Source organism: Pristis pectinata, chromosome 23, assembly GCF_009764475.1.
Source record: "Pristis pectinata isolate sPriPec2 chromosome 23, sPriPec2.1.pri, whole genome shotgun sequence".
Taxonomy (NCBI): Eukaryota; Metazoa; Chordata; class Chondrichthyes; order Rhinopristiformes; family Pristidae; genus Pristis; species Pristis pectinata.
In genome coordinates, this window is record NC_067427.1 from 20,183,128 (window position 1) to 20,198,207 (window position 15,080).

The 15,080-nt window shown below is 43.0% G+C and overlaps 1 protein-coding gene across 1 annotated transcript; it reads right to left on the reverse strand.

The window, feature by feature from the left end:
- Positions 1–2,072: 2,072 nt before the first annotated feature.
- On the reverse strand, positions 2,073–13,753 carry dipk1b (divergent protein kinase domain 1B). The gene is given in 13 exon segments (XM_052037155.1): positions 2,073–4,307; positions 4,309–4,470; positions 4,472–4,600; positions 4,602–4,712; positions 4,714–5,091; positions 5,902–5,975; positions 5,978–6,077; positions 8,754–8,798; positions 8,800–8,847; positions 8,849–8,863; positions 9,769–9,798; positions 9,800–9,904; positions 13,654–13,753. Coding segments are annotated over 13 exon segments (1,293 nt in total). The 5' UTR covers positions 13,717–13,753; the 3' UTR covers positions 2,073–4,274.
- Between the last annotated feature and the right edge of the window lie 1,327 nt (positions 13,754–15,080).

Sequence of the window (15,080 nt, forward strand, 5' to 3'; positions counted from 1 at the left end):
GGTGTGTGTGGGAGAGAGGAGAGATCACACCTCCCACTGAAGGAGCACTGCACAATCTGGAGGGCACTGCTGAAGGAGCACTGCATTATCAGATGACGATATTGAGGGAGCAGAGCATTGTTAAAGAGAGGACAGGCCAGTAATTGAAGACACAGAATTTCCAGCTTTTGTAACCCAGCATGGATCTGTTTTTGCAAGGTGAAATGCAGGTGCATCTGATGAGACCCCAGCTTTGGTCATTTACTTCCAATGTATTGGGGAGGTTAATGCCCTAGAGTCGGCTGAATGATGTTATTGGTCAAAACCTATTTTAAAGTAGAAATATGGTTTTGACTACATACTTGGGAACTTTTGGATTTAGCTGATCAGTGGAGTTGGTGCTCACACTGAAATCCCCAAGCGGTGGCTATGGTAACGTTGTAAGGAAAATCAGTAGCCATGAATGAGGGAAACATAACCAATATAAATGACTGAAGATTCTGGGAATTGTCTGAGGAATAACATGCACGGTTTCCCTTAACATGTAGGAATTGTGTCAGCCAATGTATGTAAGGAAAACGTGACCTTGCGAAATAAAGGACCAGGTGACCTGTAGCGACATTGAGGGATAGGTGTTGGTCAAGAGACTGGTGTGATCTTCCTACTCTGAATAGCATCCCTGAGATCTTCTGCCTCCACTGATGGGCTGGTGGGAATCTTCACATTAATAGGATGATACAGCTGAGAGCTGAACTCCCACTGGATGGTAACCCTTCCATAATGCAGCACTTGCCTCAATATCGCTTCTTCTGGCAGGCTAGATCTCTCTGGTCGTCAGCAATGGGATGGAATTAACAACTTTGACAATCCCTTTTAAAGGAAAATTGAAATGAGTCCAAATAATTGAATGGTTTTGAAACATTAAGAAAGCATCTTGCTGGTAGGACCCACAAGGAGAGAGAAGCAGAGATAAAACAGAGAGATTCAGTACTGAAATAGGCCCTTCAGTGCACGAAGTCCACACCAACTGTCAGCCACCTATTTACACTAATCCTACATTCATCCTGTTTTTTAAATTCTCCTTGCATTTACATCAACTCCTCCCAGAATCTACCTCCCTCTCACCTACACGAGGCAATTTACAGTGGCCAATTAACCTACTAACCTGCACATTTTTTGAGGTGTGGAAGAAACTGGAGCATCTGGAGGAAGCCTACGTGGTCAAATGGAGAATGTGCACACTCCACACGGATAGCACTGAGATTATGATTGAATCTTGGTCTCTGGTGCTGTGAGGCAGTGGCTCTGCTAGCTGCCTCAGAACTAAGTCAAGAAGGGGGGCAGTGATGAAAGGTTGTTGATCAGGAATGAGTTCTGTTTCCAGGCCCACAGGCACAGTCTGGTTTTTCCAGACATGCATGATCAACACTTAGGATTTCAGTGTGGGTCTGGGACTTTCACATGGTTTGCAACTTCACTGTGGACTCTGTTACAATATCATTCATAAAGCGTTGCTCAAAGCCAGACTCCAGGATGCTCTTGCTCCAAGAGTCTTAAATCCCAGTGTTATGAAATGGGGAAATGTTTTGGGTCCCATAGGAAATAAGGGAGTAATGATTAAATTGCAACTCTTTCAGCATTTCATGTTATCCATTTTGCTGCTTTTAAACTTTATATAATCCTCTACCTATAGTAATAAACTGCATGTGAACATTTTAGTTTGGAATGAGAGGATTTGAAAGGCTCAGTTTACTTCCTAGGTTATGAAATGCTTGATTGATGCTGTTATGGCATGTACCCCTCTCCCCCTCCCCAAATGAGAGGGAATCTAGTTTTAATTCCTGCTCTGGAATAGTCAAGGACACCTGGGAGGAGCCTTTCTGGGCCGTTCTCTGGGTTCACTTGAAGAGTTGGTCTCTGAGACATTGTGATGAATAGGGAGGGGGATGAGTTAGTGGTGAAGTGCAATAAAACATCACATTCAGATTGCTGAGAAAACAGTAAATATATGTTGACACAATTAATGATCCACCTATTTCTTTCCTATCGATAAGTTTTTATTTATTAATTTACAATATATTCTTGGCACAGCAGTTATTTATTACCTATCATTGATTGGCTTTAAGAGGGTGCTGGTGAGTCACCTTGAAACAGCTGTAGACCATCTGGTGAGGGTACTCCTAGTGGCATTAGTTAGGGAGTTCCAGAATGGATGCTCACTCATGCTGAAGTAACCATATTTCTGGCAAGATGATGGACCATTTGAAGACTAATTTGCAGGCAGTGGCATTCCCCTATGCATATTATCCTTGCCTTGCAGATGGTAAAAGTTGTAGATTTGGAAAAAATGTTGAAGAAGCCTTGATGAGTTTACAGCAGTGCATTTTGTAACTGGTACTGCAGTCCATATGTGCTGTGGTGGAGAGACTGAATGTTTAGGGTGAAAGTTGGGATGTCAGTCAAGTGGCTACTTTGTCCTGGATGTATAAACTTCGAGTTTTCTTGGTCCTGCAGTTGTCCAGGCAAGTGGATGGTATTTCATCACACTCCTGACATGTGCCTTTGTAGAAGTTAGAAGGGCATTGTGGGGTCAGGTGAGCCCCCTACCTTGGGATTGTAACTAGAATTTTGAACTAATCGATGGTTTTCAAGCAGTCTGTATGGAACTACTGTGGAAGAATGATGGAGATGGAATGGACACAACTCACTGTCAGCCCTGCCTGATAATGACTTTCCCTGCATTGGCCTGAAAGGGTTGTGGGTTTTCTTGGGTCTTTTTCTTGAAGAGGTCAAGACTGCAACTCAAACATCTCCAAAAAAAAAAGGTGAAACTAAATGCTAAATATCTAAACGAAATTTTGCCGTAGGTTAGGATATGAAGTTCTGCACTTTGGTGAAGAATGCACTCCTGACGTTGATCTGGTACACCATCACCAGATACAACCTGGCAAAGGAATCTTTGTCTTCAGGATCACCTGGGATGAAGGATGTTAAAGGAAAGCATGAAGTTATTGACTGATGCTGTTGTAGGGATGAGTGATGCTTCGATGGAACAGCAGCAGCTCACGATTGCACGTGATCCAGCACCCAGTATATGTGACAGTGGTGTTGCAAAAAATGTTTCTCTTGACACTGAACATTAGTCAAAACTAATGGAAATATGGGGTTGAGGGAACCAACCAGAGTATTAAAAAAAAATTTCTTTTGAAGAATTCTGGGAAAAGCTGGCATGATCTGCTCGGATCATTCACATGTAAAGGAGAATTGTTGGATAGAACTGGAACTGTATTTAAAGTGTTCACATTTCCCTCCTAACCCTCTATAAGATTCTGAGGGTACATTATGAAGTATTCAACACCCCACCCCCTTGCATGGAACCAAGACTTGGATCAAACATTGAGCAATGAAGGTGAGAGTTTGAATGCAACTACTTCAGTTGGTGGCAAAAGTTTGGGACAGACTGATCAGCAAGTCCAAAGTGGCACATCTCTCTTGCTGTCTCCCATATATGGTGCAGGTGAGGTTAGAAAATCTGAGTGAAGCTTGGGTGAAGGAAAGTAGGGCATGGTGTGCAGGAGATGTTGCTCTAGAGCGAAGGTGGTAGGAGTGGGGGGTGCTGGTGATGAGAACAAGGTCATAAGCAAAGTTGAGGACTGGAATTGATTGGAGATGTAAGTGTCAATGTGCAGAAGGTGAATGGAATTGTCGGTGTTTTTGGATCGAAGCCCTGCATCAATTCCTTTCCTCCCAGAGATGCTGCTTGACACACTGAATTCCTCCAGCAGATTGTTGCTCCAGATCCCAGCAACTGCAGTCTCTTGCATCTACAGAAGGTGAATGTTTAAATTCTGTCATTTTTCAGGGGACTGATGATTTTACTAGTCACTTATATTCTGGACATACTCAACCCATGGTGAATGTACATTAAACGAGATGAAAGGTGAAGGAGATGGCAGGGTGAAGGTATTATTAATGGATCTCATTTTGTTGATAAAGTTCTACTCTTGATTGAGACTATAATGAGTGGGACAATTTCCTAACACTCAGCAAAAACTCACAACCAAATGAATGTTTCTTGTTATACAACTGCTATGTTTCATCTTTAATAAACATTTTCATCCCTCACACTATAACAGGCTTAAGATTTGACAATGTAAAGGGTATTTTAAATTGTCTTACTAGGACCTACAGCTACTTGCCTAGAACTTTACAAAGTTGTTGACACCAATGATACTAATTATAAATTATGTTAGATAATGACCACCAGATACAATGTTTAGAGAACCTCTGACCCTTTAAGAATACTTGGTGTTAGAGATTTTTTTCCAAAAGTAGTGTTTTGATGTTGTTTAACAGCAGTGAATGATGTACCTCCATCTGGCTTGCTAAGCCATTCAGTGTCATGCAGGTTTGTAAGTGTTTCTGTAGTTCATCTCTGAAATCAGTGGGTGCCCCATACAGCAAATATTCCTGCAGTAAACCACAAATTTTTGGCCAGATTTGGCTGTATCAGTTCAGTATTGCATTGCTTCACGAGTTTGTCACAAGTTGCCATGCAGTCCTTCCCATGTGTGCAGTCTGTGTTGTGTTCACAATGACGCCCTTTATAGAAATCTTTAAGAGTCATTTTCTGTTACCACCTTCCTGAGGTTAACCATTTTAAAATCATATTTCTCATTGTAGCCGATGTTACCTGGGTCGGTGTCGCAGATGTAAAAACTACCATAAGTGCCCGTGAAAAATCTCCTCCACAAATTCTAGGAGTCCAATGGTGATTTCTGCTCGCCTGGGCCATGCAGGAGCAAACCATCTGTTCAGGCTTTTGTGCACCACTGAAGGCAAAACTGCCTCAAGGAAACGTGGCATCTTGATGCTATAGAGGGAGTGGTATGGGATCTTCTCGGTGATGTACAAGTCCCCACAGAAGCCCAGCAACTGTGCTGTGTGTTCTTTCTCATGTAGAGAAACTATCAATAAAAACTCATTGAGCTGAAGCAAAGCCCAGATAGACTTGGCTTCTGCTAAGGACACCTTCTTAATCCTGGTAATGTCGGCCATGCTGATTATTCTTGTGACAAGGTTTCCAAGTGATTGTTGATCTCCAAGACTAGCCTGAAATAAAGTGAAAGCATTGTGATTGACAGCGCTGCAGGAATACTAAGTACAGTCTCAACAAGAAAACTATAAGCACAAATTTCTGTGAATCTTGTACACTAAGTGTCAGTTGGAGTTCAGTGAGGTGGAAATATGGTGCAGAGGAGGAGAAAGGTGAAAACTAAACCAAGTGGATCAATAAGGGGTTCTGGGGGAGAGGTTCATAAGCTGTCTGTGGTTTAGAGCTGGTGGGTTTAAAGATGATGGATGAATGTGGTGTGAGTAGTGTTTACCTGGAGGTCGGGTGTGGATGTATGTTATAGAAACCTTTTTAGGAGTTCTTGAACAAATTGTTTTAAAATCATGGTTCTAATATTTATGGTCGGGTAACAAGTAAAGGAAACATAGCATGTTTATGCTATAGAGGGAATGGTACAGGATCTCTTAGTGATGTACAAGTCTCCACAGAAGCCCAGGAAGGGTTTCAAGGATGTTTCAGAGGGCAAGTGAGTGTTCCTGAAGCTCCCTCTTCACCTCCATTATTATTCAAGATCTGGTAAGTGCCTCCCCTATGACTGGCAGAGTGGCTAAAGATCCTGCCATTTATAAGAGGTGATATTCACTTCTGAGGAATTCTGTACAACTGGGAAGAATTCCAACAGGTGTGCCTTTCATAATCTACTGTAATCAAATGGAGGGAATCTTTGGGCTTAAATTTGATTTGTCCTGAAACAAATTTGACTATCATGACAGATCCAGAATCTGATTCAATCTGTCAGATTAGAGTTTCAGAATCAGACACTTGATGGGAAATTCTATTAAACCAACCTTAAGGAATGTTAGCAGCATCTCCTTGAACTCCTCCATTGAGGTCCCTCTGGTTGGTTTGTCAAACAGCACAGGTCTCTCCGAGGCAGAGTCTCAGGGTTTAGATCTGCTCTGAAAGCATCTTCTATCCCACACTTAATAATGACTTCCTTCCCTCTCCAGACACCACCATAAACCTGGGGGAGGTTTAAAACATGGCAACATTACAGGAAGTCATATGGGAAGGCAATGGTATTATCACTCCCAGCCCCTCAACTTGCCTTCACCACACCTTCCTTCTCATTTGTACCTCTTGCATTTCTCCTGACCAGTAGTCTTTTAGAGAGTGCATTGGTGCTGTGTATGGTGGATTATTGTGTGTCTCAACACCAACTTGTGTGATCAGAGAAGTATTGTATTGGGGGGGAAAAAAATGAAAAGTCATCAAGTGACCTTCTACCAAAGTGGCGATAATGGAGTGACTAATCACGGCAATCAATCCCAATCAATTAGTTTGAAACAGGCCCAGATATAAAGCAAGTTAAGAGGTTTGAAAATCCTAGGTCCAAAGTCACCTATGCCTCCAAGGTATGTTATAGTTAGCACTATCCACTCTTATATGCTGTATCTTAAAATGTAATTTTCTAACACTTGTAATCAAGCTATGGTCCACGTATATACCTCTGTCAAGAAATGTCCATTAGATTCATTCATGCTCAACCAACACATTGTATTGTTTAATCTCCATAAAAGTACTTGTCCAAACCTCAAGTACAGCTGATAGGATCCTTTGCTCTGAGTCACACTTCATTTCAGAATGTGGGCTCAGAATCTGAGTTTGTGTTTGCCAGAAGTGACATCTGAAGCAATGATAAGAGCCCCTTTGTCAACCTGTTCTGGTGGATGCGAATGGTCCCATGACACTGAGCATGGATGAGTACAGTATCATTCTCATAGCCTTTTTCCATGCTGTATGGCTCTACGTGGCCCACCTGATCCATGCGGATCAGTGGGCGCTGATCTGTATCAATCCCATCTTCCAGCACTTGGTCCATAGCCTTCTATGCTTGGGTGATTCAAATGCTCATCTAGACACTTCTTAAATGCTGGCAATGATTCTGCTTCCACCACTCACTCAGGCAGTGCATTCCAGGGACTCACCACTCACTAGGTGAAAAAGATCCCCCTTAGATCCCCTCTACATCTCTTACCCCTTGCCCTGCATCTATATTGTCTAGTGTGTCTACCTTGATATGGGGAAACATTTCATGCAGTCTACCCTATCAATACCCCTCATAACTTTATATACTTGAATCATGTCCCTCTTAACCTCCTCCACTCCAGGGAAAACAGATCTAGCCTGTTTGTCCTCATTACTGAAACCCTTCATCCCAGGTAACATCCTGGTGAATCTCCTCTGCACCCTCTCCAGCACTATCACATCTTTTCTATGGTGTGGTGACCATAACTGAATCCAGTACTCCAGACTTCTTAAGTCCTTTAACCAAACAAGTTCTAAACACACATTATTCTTGATCTTAGCTGTTTATGAGATCTTTCATTTCACAAATTGGCTGCTTTATTTGTCAATAGAGCAACATTGACTGTATGTTCAAAATAATTCATTGATTGTGAAGTCTTTTGACATATGCTGAGGATGTAAGGTGGTGTGTTGGTGCAAGCTCCTTCATATTAATCTTTCATCTAGTCTCAACTATTGCATGATGTCCTGGATGAGTTTGAATGTTGAGTGCTACGTAATTGGGTCATTCAAAGTTCTGCTGTCTTAACTCACACCAAACACCATTCACCCATATTAGTTCTCATTCTAGTGATACTACAATTATTGTTCAAATATCACCACAGATTCTGATGTCACCCTTGGTGACTTGGAGCCATATTTTTGTCTGTTAACGCTTCTGAGAAATGCCTTGATTGTTAAAATATATGTGAACTACAAATACAAGTTGTTGTATTTTATACATTTTCTCAAAAAGTCTCTGCATATTCCCCCTCTGCCTCCTGAAGATTCTGAAGGCAAAGCCATGCCTACACATGATATATCTCTGGATTTCATTCAACTAACTCGCATTTGGCATAGCCTAATATCTTGGGAAACACAGGATCATAAATACCATATTCCAGATTTACCTCCAATACTATTTATTACAATTTGACACTAGCTTAGAATAAAGATTTCTTTGATTGTTTCCTGTAATTTCTTGTTACCTTTGTGATGGAGGAAATGAGCTGGATTAAGCCTGGAGCTGGCCCGTGCTGAGAATGTCTTTTTATGACAGCCCTCAATGAGTGCTACACAAACCATCTCCTGTGTTTTTGTTTGATTACCAACTCCGTCTCTTGGGCAGTGCAGATTAGTAATGAGGATGACAGCTGCTGTCAATAGCTTCAGTTCATAGGAATACCCTCCAAAGTCCCATTTAGCACAAATGCAATAACATCCTCTTTACATGTAGAATTTCCTTAGCACTCTTGATACGAGTGAGTGATGTGCTCATCGACCTCTGAATGAAAAAATTACATCTTAAATGTTTACCTTTTTTTAACTAAACTTGAGTCCATGTCCCAGAATTTCAGATGGCCATTTTTACTCCAAAGCAATTTGGGGGTGGGGCAGCCTTGGATCCTGGATCTGAGCTGTAGAATACCCAAGTTCAGAGCCATGGGGGTGAATTGTTCAAATTTGCCTTTTATATTTCAGAGGAACTAGAATTCTGGTGAGTGTTGGCCTGGCTATTCCTTGTTCCTTTGCATAAACATGTCTCCCAGTCCCCGTTGAGCCCAGCTGTCAACCACAATGTGGCGACCATTGTATAAGCACTGGTATTGGTTTCATCAATAAATCGAGTTACCTGATTCACAGGGTTTGATGACAGGCATTGCTGAAAGAGCAGTTTGTTTTTCTTCACACAGGTCCTTGCATGCAGATCCAGAAATAATTCCCTTTCTTATAACGATCGCACTGAAAATAAATCATACTGTAGATCAGAGTGCTTTTAATAATTATTACCTAAAACAAGAACAACATTCCAATTTCCTGATGTATGAAGCTTCCCATTTCACAGTTCAACGAACAATGACAGAGCTGAGGGCCTAAAACTTGGTCAGTTTCTCTTCTGATGTTGTTAAGGGTTCCCTCTGCCTCTTATCATTCATTGCCTTCGTTTATCTGAGGTCCTGCTTTTGAGTTTAGCGGCCTGAATGGAAGCTTAGGGTCTAGAATAAATTGCATGAAATTAAAGGATTCAATAAACACCCTTTTTCTCAGTTATAGAACGTAGAACAGTACAGTGCAGGACAGGCCTTCAGCCCACCATGTTGTGTTGAAACTAATTAAGCTAATGACAATCTAATTAAATTAATCCCTTCAGCCTGCACGTTGTCCCATAATACTTCATTCTCTGCATATTCACGTCTTAAATACCTCTATCGTAACGGTCCTCCACCACCACCCCTGGCAGCACATTCCAGGCACCTACCAGTCTGTGTTAAAAAAAAACTTGTGCCACATGTCTCCTTTGAACCTTCCTTCCCCCCCCCCCACCCTAAGTGCATGCCCTATAGTATCGCACATGTGATTTTGTTAAATTACAGATATTGTATAAACCTGATGCAGGCTGCGGCATTTACTATGTGGCATCACACTTTACTATGATGATACTGAATAACATTATGAGCCACAAATCCTGACCATTTTAAAATCAGATTTGCTTATTTTGCGGTTCTGGTGTTTTCACTTGCTTATTGATTTTTTAAAAATTAAATGATTTCTTTAATAACTCAGCATCAACTATTGAAGTAATTCTTCAGTCTTTTCACATGCATTGATTGAAAAAGGCTAATTTGTCCACACCCTTAGTACTTTACAATTATCATTTGGCAGATATGACCTCGGCATTAATTCTGAATAGGAGGAGTAATGCATATAAAGCACCCAACTGCCGAGTAGGATTCCTAACCACATTAAGAACAGGTACTTCACTTTGACACCAGGGAGACGCTTCTACAAAAAGAAACACAAGTAGTTTAAATCCCAAATAGGTTGTACTACAGCTCATCTCACAGCTTCACTGCACAAGTTGCATTAATCACCAAAGGGATAACGAATATGTGGGATCACCAACCAGTGACACAATGGAGAATGACAACATTGTCAGTTTCAAGATTGTATCGGAAAAAAAATGAGGATCCTACGGCTGCCGTAAGTTACTGAGGAGGGTGGACACTTGGGAACGTTGTAGTCCAGTGGATGGATATGCCCCATGTTGTGAAAGAAAATCGGTGGTGGTAGTTACATTCATCCAGTGATGGTGAATGGATTTGTCACATGCAGCCAGTGGAAGTGAGAGGGATGTTACCATGCAACCACTGGGGCGCGTGCATTTGCTGTGGCTGAAGTGATTTACATGCATCCATTGGAGAAGCTGAATCCGTGGGTGGGAGGGGAGTTGTGTTCATCCAGCACACGGGCACCTCACAAATGACCAATCAGAAAGAAAACACTGTTCTTTGAAGAAAGCAGATTGGGAGAAGAGGTAAAACCCAGTCTGATCTGACAAGACAGAGCAGACTGAACTGCAGAACAAAGAATGGTGGATTGTAAAATGCAGAAGTGGGTACAGGAATCGATAGATAGTGATGAGAATTAAATAAAGACCAGTGTCGCTGACATGGCCTTTAGACTGGTGTTGAACTGGGGGTTTGGCCTATGCTCTCTGTGCTGGGACTGTAATTGGACAGGTAAAGTCTAAGAGTTAATGCAATTTAATTGTATATTTTTTTAAAGAGGAAAAAAGAAAGAAAATATTCAATTCCATGTCTCACCAAGCAATTGCCTGAAATTTACAGGAATCTTTGAGTGTACAAACCTCACTCACCACAGAAGTAAATCTGAATTCACCTTGTACTGGTTGTGGCTTTAAACTCTGCTTCAGAAATTGAACAAATGGTCCAGGCTGTGACTTTGAGATGAGGGCAGCTTCCTTTAAACTGAGGCCCATCCACGCTCTCCAATTCGACATAAAATATCCCACAGCACCATTTCCAGAACAGGAGAATTCATAAAAACAAGCAGCAAAATCAGAAGCACTTGGTTCTGTAAAGAGCTATCCATTCCCTGGAACGTTCTCCAAAGCTCTGCAAATGGTTCCTTTTAAGTATTTGTCAATGTCCTTTTTGAAAGTACTATTGAATTAATTTCCAAAGTCCTTTCAGATAGAACATTCAACTTCTCCCGGTATTCTGGACAATGTGTACCTTTAAACAAATATCATCAAAGTATCATCTACTGCAGTTGTGGGGTTTGGCTTTGTTGAAAGAGGTTGCTGTGTTTGACTATATTATTATAGCTTCCAAAGTGTGAGTATGAATCATTTTTGGGGTGAAACTTATTGTGTAAATTGATTTAGAATCACAGAATGAAACTGCACAGGAGAAGCCCAGTGACTATTGCTGATCAAATTGCCTCTTCAGTAAAGCAACATCATCACTGTGACTGAAAATAAAAGAGACTTCAGATGCTGGAATCTGAACAAAAAAAGAATGCTGGAAGAATCTCAGCAGGTTCAAACAGCATCCGTGGAGGCAAAAGGTGGTATACTGACATTTTGGGTCAAGACCCTGCATCAGGGCTGAGAGAGAAGAGGAAAGATTCCCAGTACATAGCAGTCCAAGGAGGGTGGGGCCAGTTGGGGAGGGATTATGGGCAGATGAAAACCAGCAGGGGAAAGGGAGGAGATGGGAAAGGGAGAAGACAATTGCGTGGACAGGTGAATGTGAGGGGGTGTGGGTTACCTGAAATTGAAAAATTCAGTGTTCATACTAGGGGGTTGTACCACCCAAGCAGAATTACAAGATGTTGGAGTCATGTAAAAGGTCATTCCTAATACTGCTGTGTATTTTCTTTCAACTGTATATCTAGTTCTGTTTTTAAATCTTACTATTGAATCTGCCTTTCAAACAAATTGCAACTCACTACATGAAAAATGTTCTTTTCATATCACTTCTGCTTCTTTTGCCGACCAATTCTATTGTGACCTTGTCCTTATAAACAGCACACCATCCGACACCTTGCCTGCAAAGTCACAGGTGTCCACGTGCTCTCCACTATGAGCGAAATACTTCTGAAGTCTGGTTACTGTTGAAGTGTGGGAAATGGACAAACCAATTTGTACACAATGGGATCCAACGAAAGAATTAGGTAAGTGACAACATCATCAGTTTTAGATGTGCTTAAGAGATTAATACAGGTTAGGGCATTCAGGTAAACTTTGGGCTTTTCATTGAATTAGTATTGCAGCAGTTAACATCACATTTGTAATATGGGCACATTCAACATTCACTTAGGCCACATCATTTAGTGGAGAGCTCCCTGTCACAGCACAGCACTCCTTCAAGTCTGATATTTCAACAGGTTGGCACTCCTCAGTCCTGTCCCTCTATCAGTGCAGTGCTGCCTATAGTGTAGCACCTCTACAATACTGCGGAAGTGTTAACCTAGATTAAAGGTTATTTATTCAAAAGGTTGTATATCAAGTGTCCTTCTAGACATGGCAGCAGTCTACAATGGGCTGAATAATTCTCTGGTAACCATGTTTTTGCATAAGGAAGTGCATTCATGGCTGTTCTCTGCAATCGCACACCTCCAGGGGCCTAGTTAATATCAAATCCTTTGATACTTGAAACTTGATACTTTGAAACGGAAGAATCATCACTGTCCCGTAATGAGGCAGTTGAGAGCACACCAGCAACAAATGTCTGAAAACCTCAGCCTTCTTGTTCAGACGAGAGGTTTTGATTACAGGGGTTAGTACAGAGTGCACAATGGAAAGGAAAATACATAAAACTAGAGGAAACTGGTTGGGTGACGTAGAGGAACCAACGTGGTGCAGACTAGAGGTACAGAGACCAGTGATACACTGGATGCCACATAAAAACTGACATTTAGAATAACTGGCTTGTGTAAAAATTAGAAGGTGATTCCCTAATATTCCCAGTAATCCCATCTAAAGTATAAAAGATGTTTGCTATTACAGTCAAGTGATGGAGGAAGAGGAAGTGGTTGAGGCAGGTACAATAACAACATTTAACAGACATTTGGATAAGTACATGGATAGGAAAGGTTTCGAAGGATATGGGACAAACATGGGCAAATGGGACTGGCTTGGTGGGCACCATGGTCGGCATGGATGAGTTGGGCCGAAGGGCCTGTTTTCCTGCTGCATTATTCTATGACTCCAATCAGGATCAGCAAGAGAAAGTGACACTGGGGAAGAGATGGCTTGGGGCAGTTTCAACCACTGCCCCATCTCAACGAAGCGGGCTTTATAAACTCGATGCCTTGTTTACAAATGTGCCCGTGACCCCAGACCTCCCAGCTTGTGAAATCTCTACAGATCTCTGATCGTCACTGAACCGCATCATTCCACCATGGGCATGGGTTGTCCCCAGCTGCTCGACCCATGAGCTCTGGAATCCCCTTCCTTAAACCCCTCTTATCCTTTAAGACCCACTTTTAAAACCGACCCCCTTTGCAAAGCTTATGGTCACCTGTTTTAACATCTAATTGGCTGCGTGACAATTTTCGCTGGATAAAGCTCTGCTGTGTTAAATGGGGTTGCATAAACGCAACTTGTTAGTTGCTGAGTAGCCCGGGTAACGCTCTCGATGCTGGATTTTGGGGGGAGGGAGGTCGGCGATTCCCCAGCACCCCTCCCCTCCCCCGCGTTTTAAAAGCCCCGGGCTTCCGGGTACCTGCAGAGCCCTGGAGAACGGGCAGAAGACGACCAGATGGACCAACCTCCGAGCGCGTCTCATCCTCGGACGGCCTCGTTGCCCGCACAACCCGGCACGGAACGACCCCCCCCCCCTCGTCACCGGAGCCGGGTGAAGCCACCGACCCCCCCCTCGCTGCAGCCCCGGACCTAGGCTGGCATCACGCCTACCCTCGGGCAGCTATATGGCAAGCGGCGAGCCCCATCGGCGGAGAGCGGGGGCCCGCGTCTGCGGCCGCTCCGGATCCGGTAGAGTCCTGGGCTGCGGCGAGCAGGCGCGGCTGTGGGCATGCGCCGGCACCGAGACGGGGGATGGGGGCGCGTCCCGCCGCCCGCCAATCCGCAGGAGGACGGGGAGGAGGCGCGCATCCCGCCAGGACCCCGACCCAGGGGGAACGGGAGCAGAAGGGTCCCGGTCATCGGGGATGCCGCCGACGGGAGTCGGGTCGGATGGACCAGCACCGGAGGGAATCGACCCGAGGATATAGTAAGCACACCAGGAGCGAAACTTCGCCATGGAAAACAGCACCAAAGGAATCACCAAAGAATTCCACCAGCAGGGATTCTCCTCAACAGGGAATCCTCCTTTTTTTTAGAATTCTCCCAACAGGAATTCCATCAATATCAACCTCATCAATAGGAATCCCATCATCACGAGTTTCCATTCGCAGAAATCCCATCATCAGGAAATCTCCCCAACAGTAATCCCATCAATATGAATCCCATCAACAGGAATCTGATCAACAGGATTCCCATCAACGGGAATATCTCCAATAGGAAACTCATTAATACCATTCCCATCAATCACAATCCCGTCAACATGAGTTTCCTCAACAGAAATCCCAGCAAAAGGAATCCCATAGCAGGATCTCACCAACAAGAATCGCCACAACAACAATCTTATCAATAGGATTCTCATCAACAGGAACCACCTCTGTAACAGGAACCACATCAACAAAAATATCCCCAACAGGAAACCCATAAACAAGCATCACATCAACAGGAATCTCCACAACAGGTATTTCATCAAAAGAATCTCATCAATAGGTCTATCCCCACCAGGAACCTTGCCAAAAGGAATCTCATCAACCAGATTCCCCCCCAACAGGAATCCAATCAACATAGATCCTAATAACAGGAATCACATCAACAGGAATCCTATTGGCAGGAATTCCATTCGTAGAATCTCCCTAACAGGAATATCATCAACAGCAATCTTCCCAACTGGAATCCCAACAACAAGGGTCCCATTATCTAGAATCCCATCAAAAGGAATCTCACCAGCAGGAAGCCCATGGGGATTCCCATCATCAGGAATCTCCCCCTACAGGAAGCCCATCAGCAAGAATCCTATATAAATCATACTAAAAATGGTTGTGCGTTGCCTACTATATCAACATGAATCTT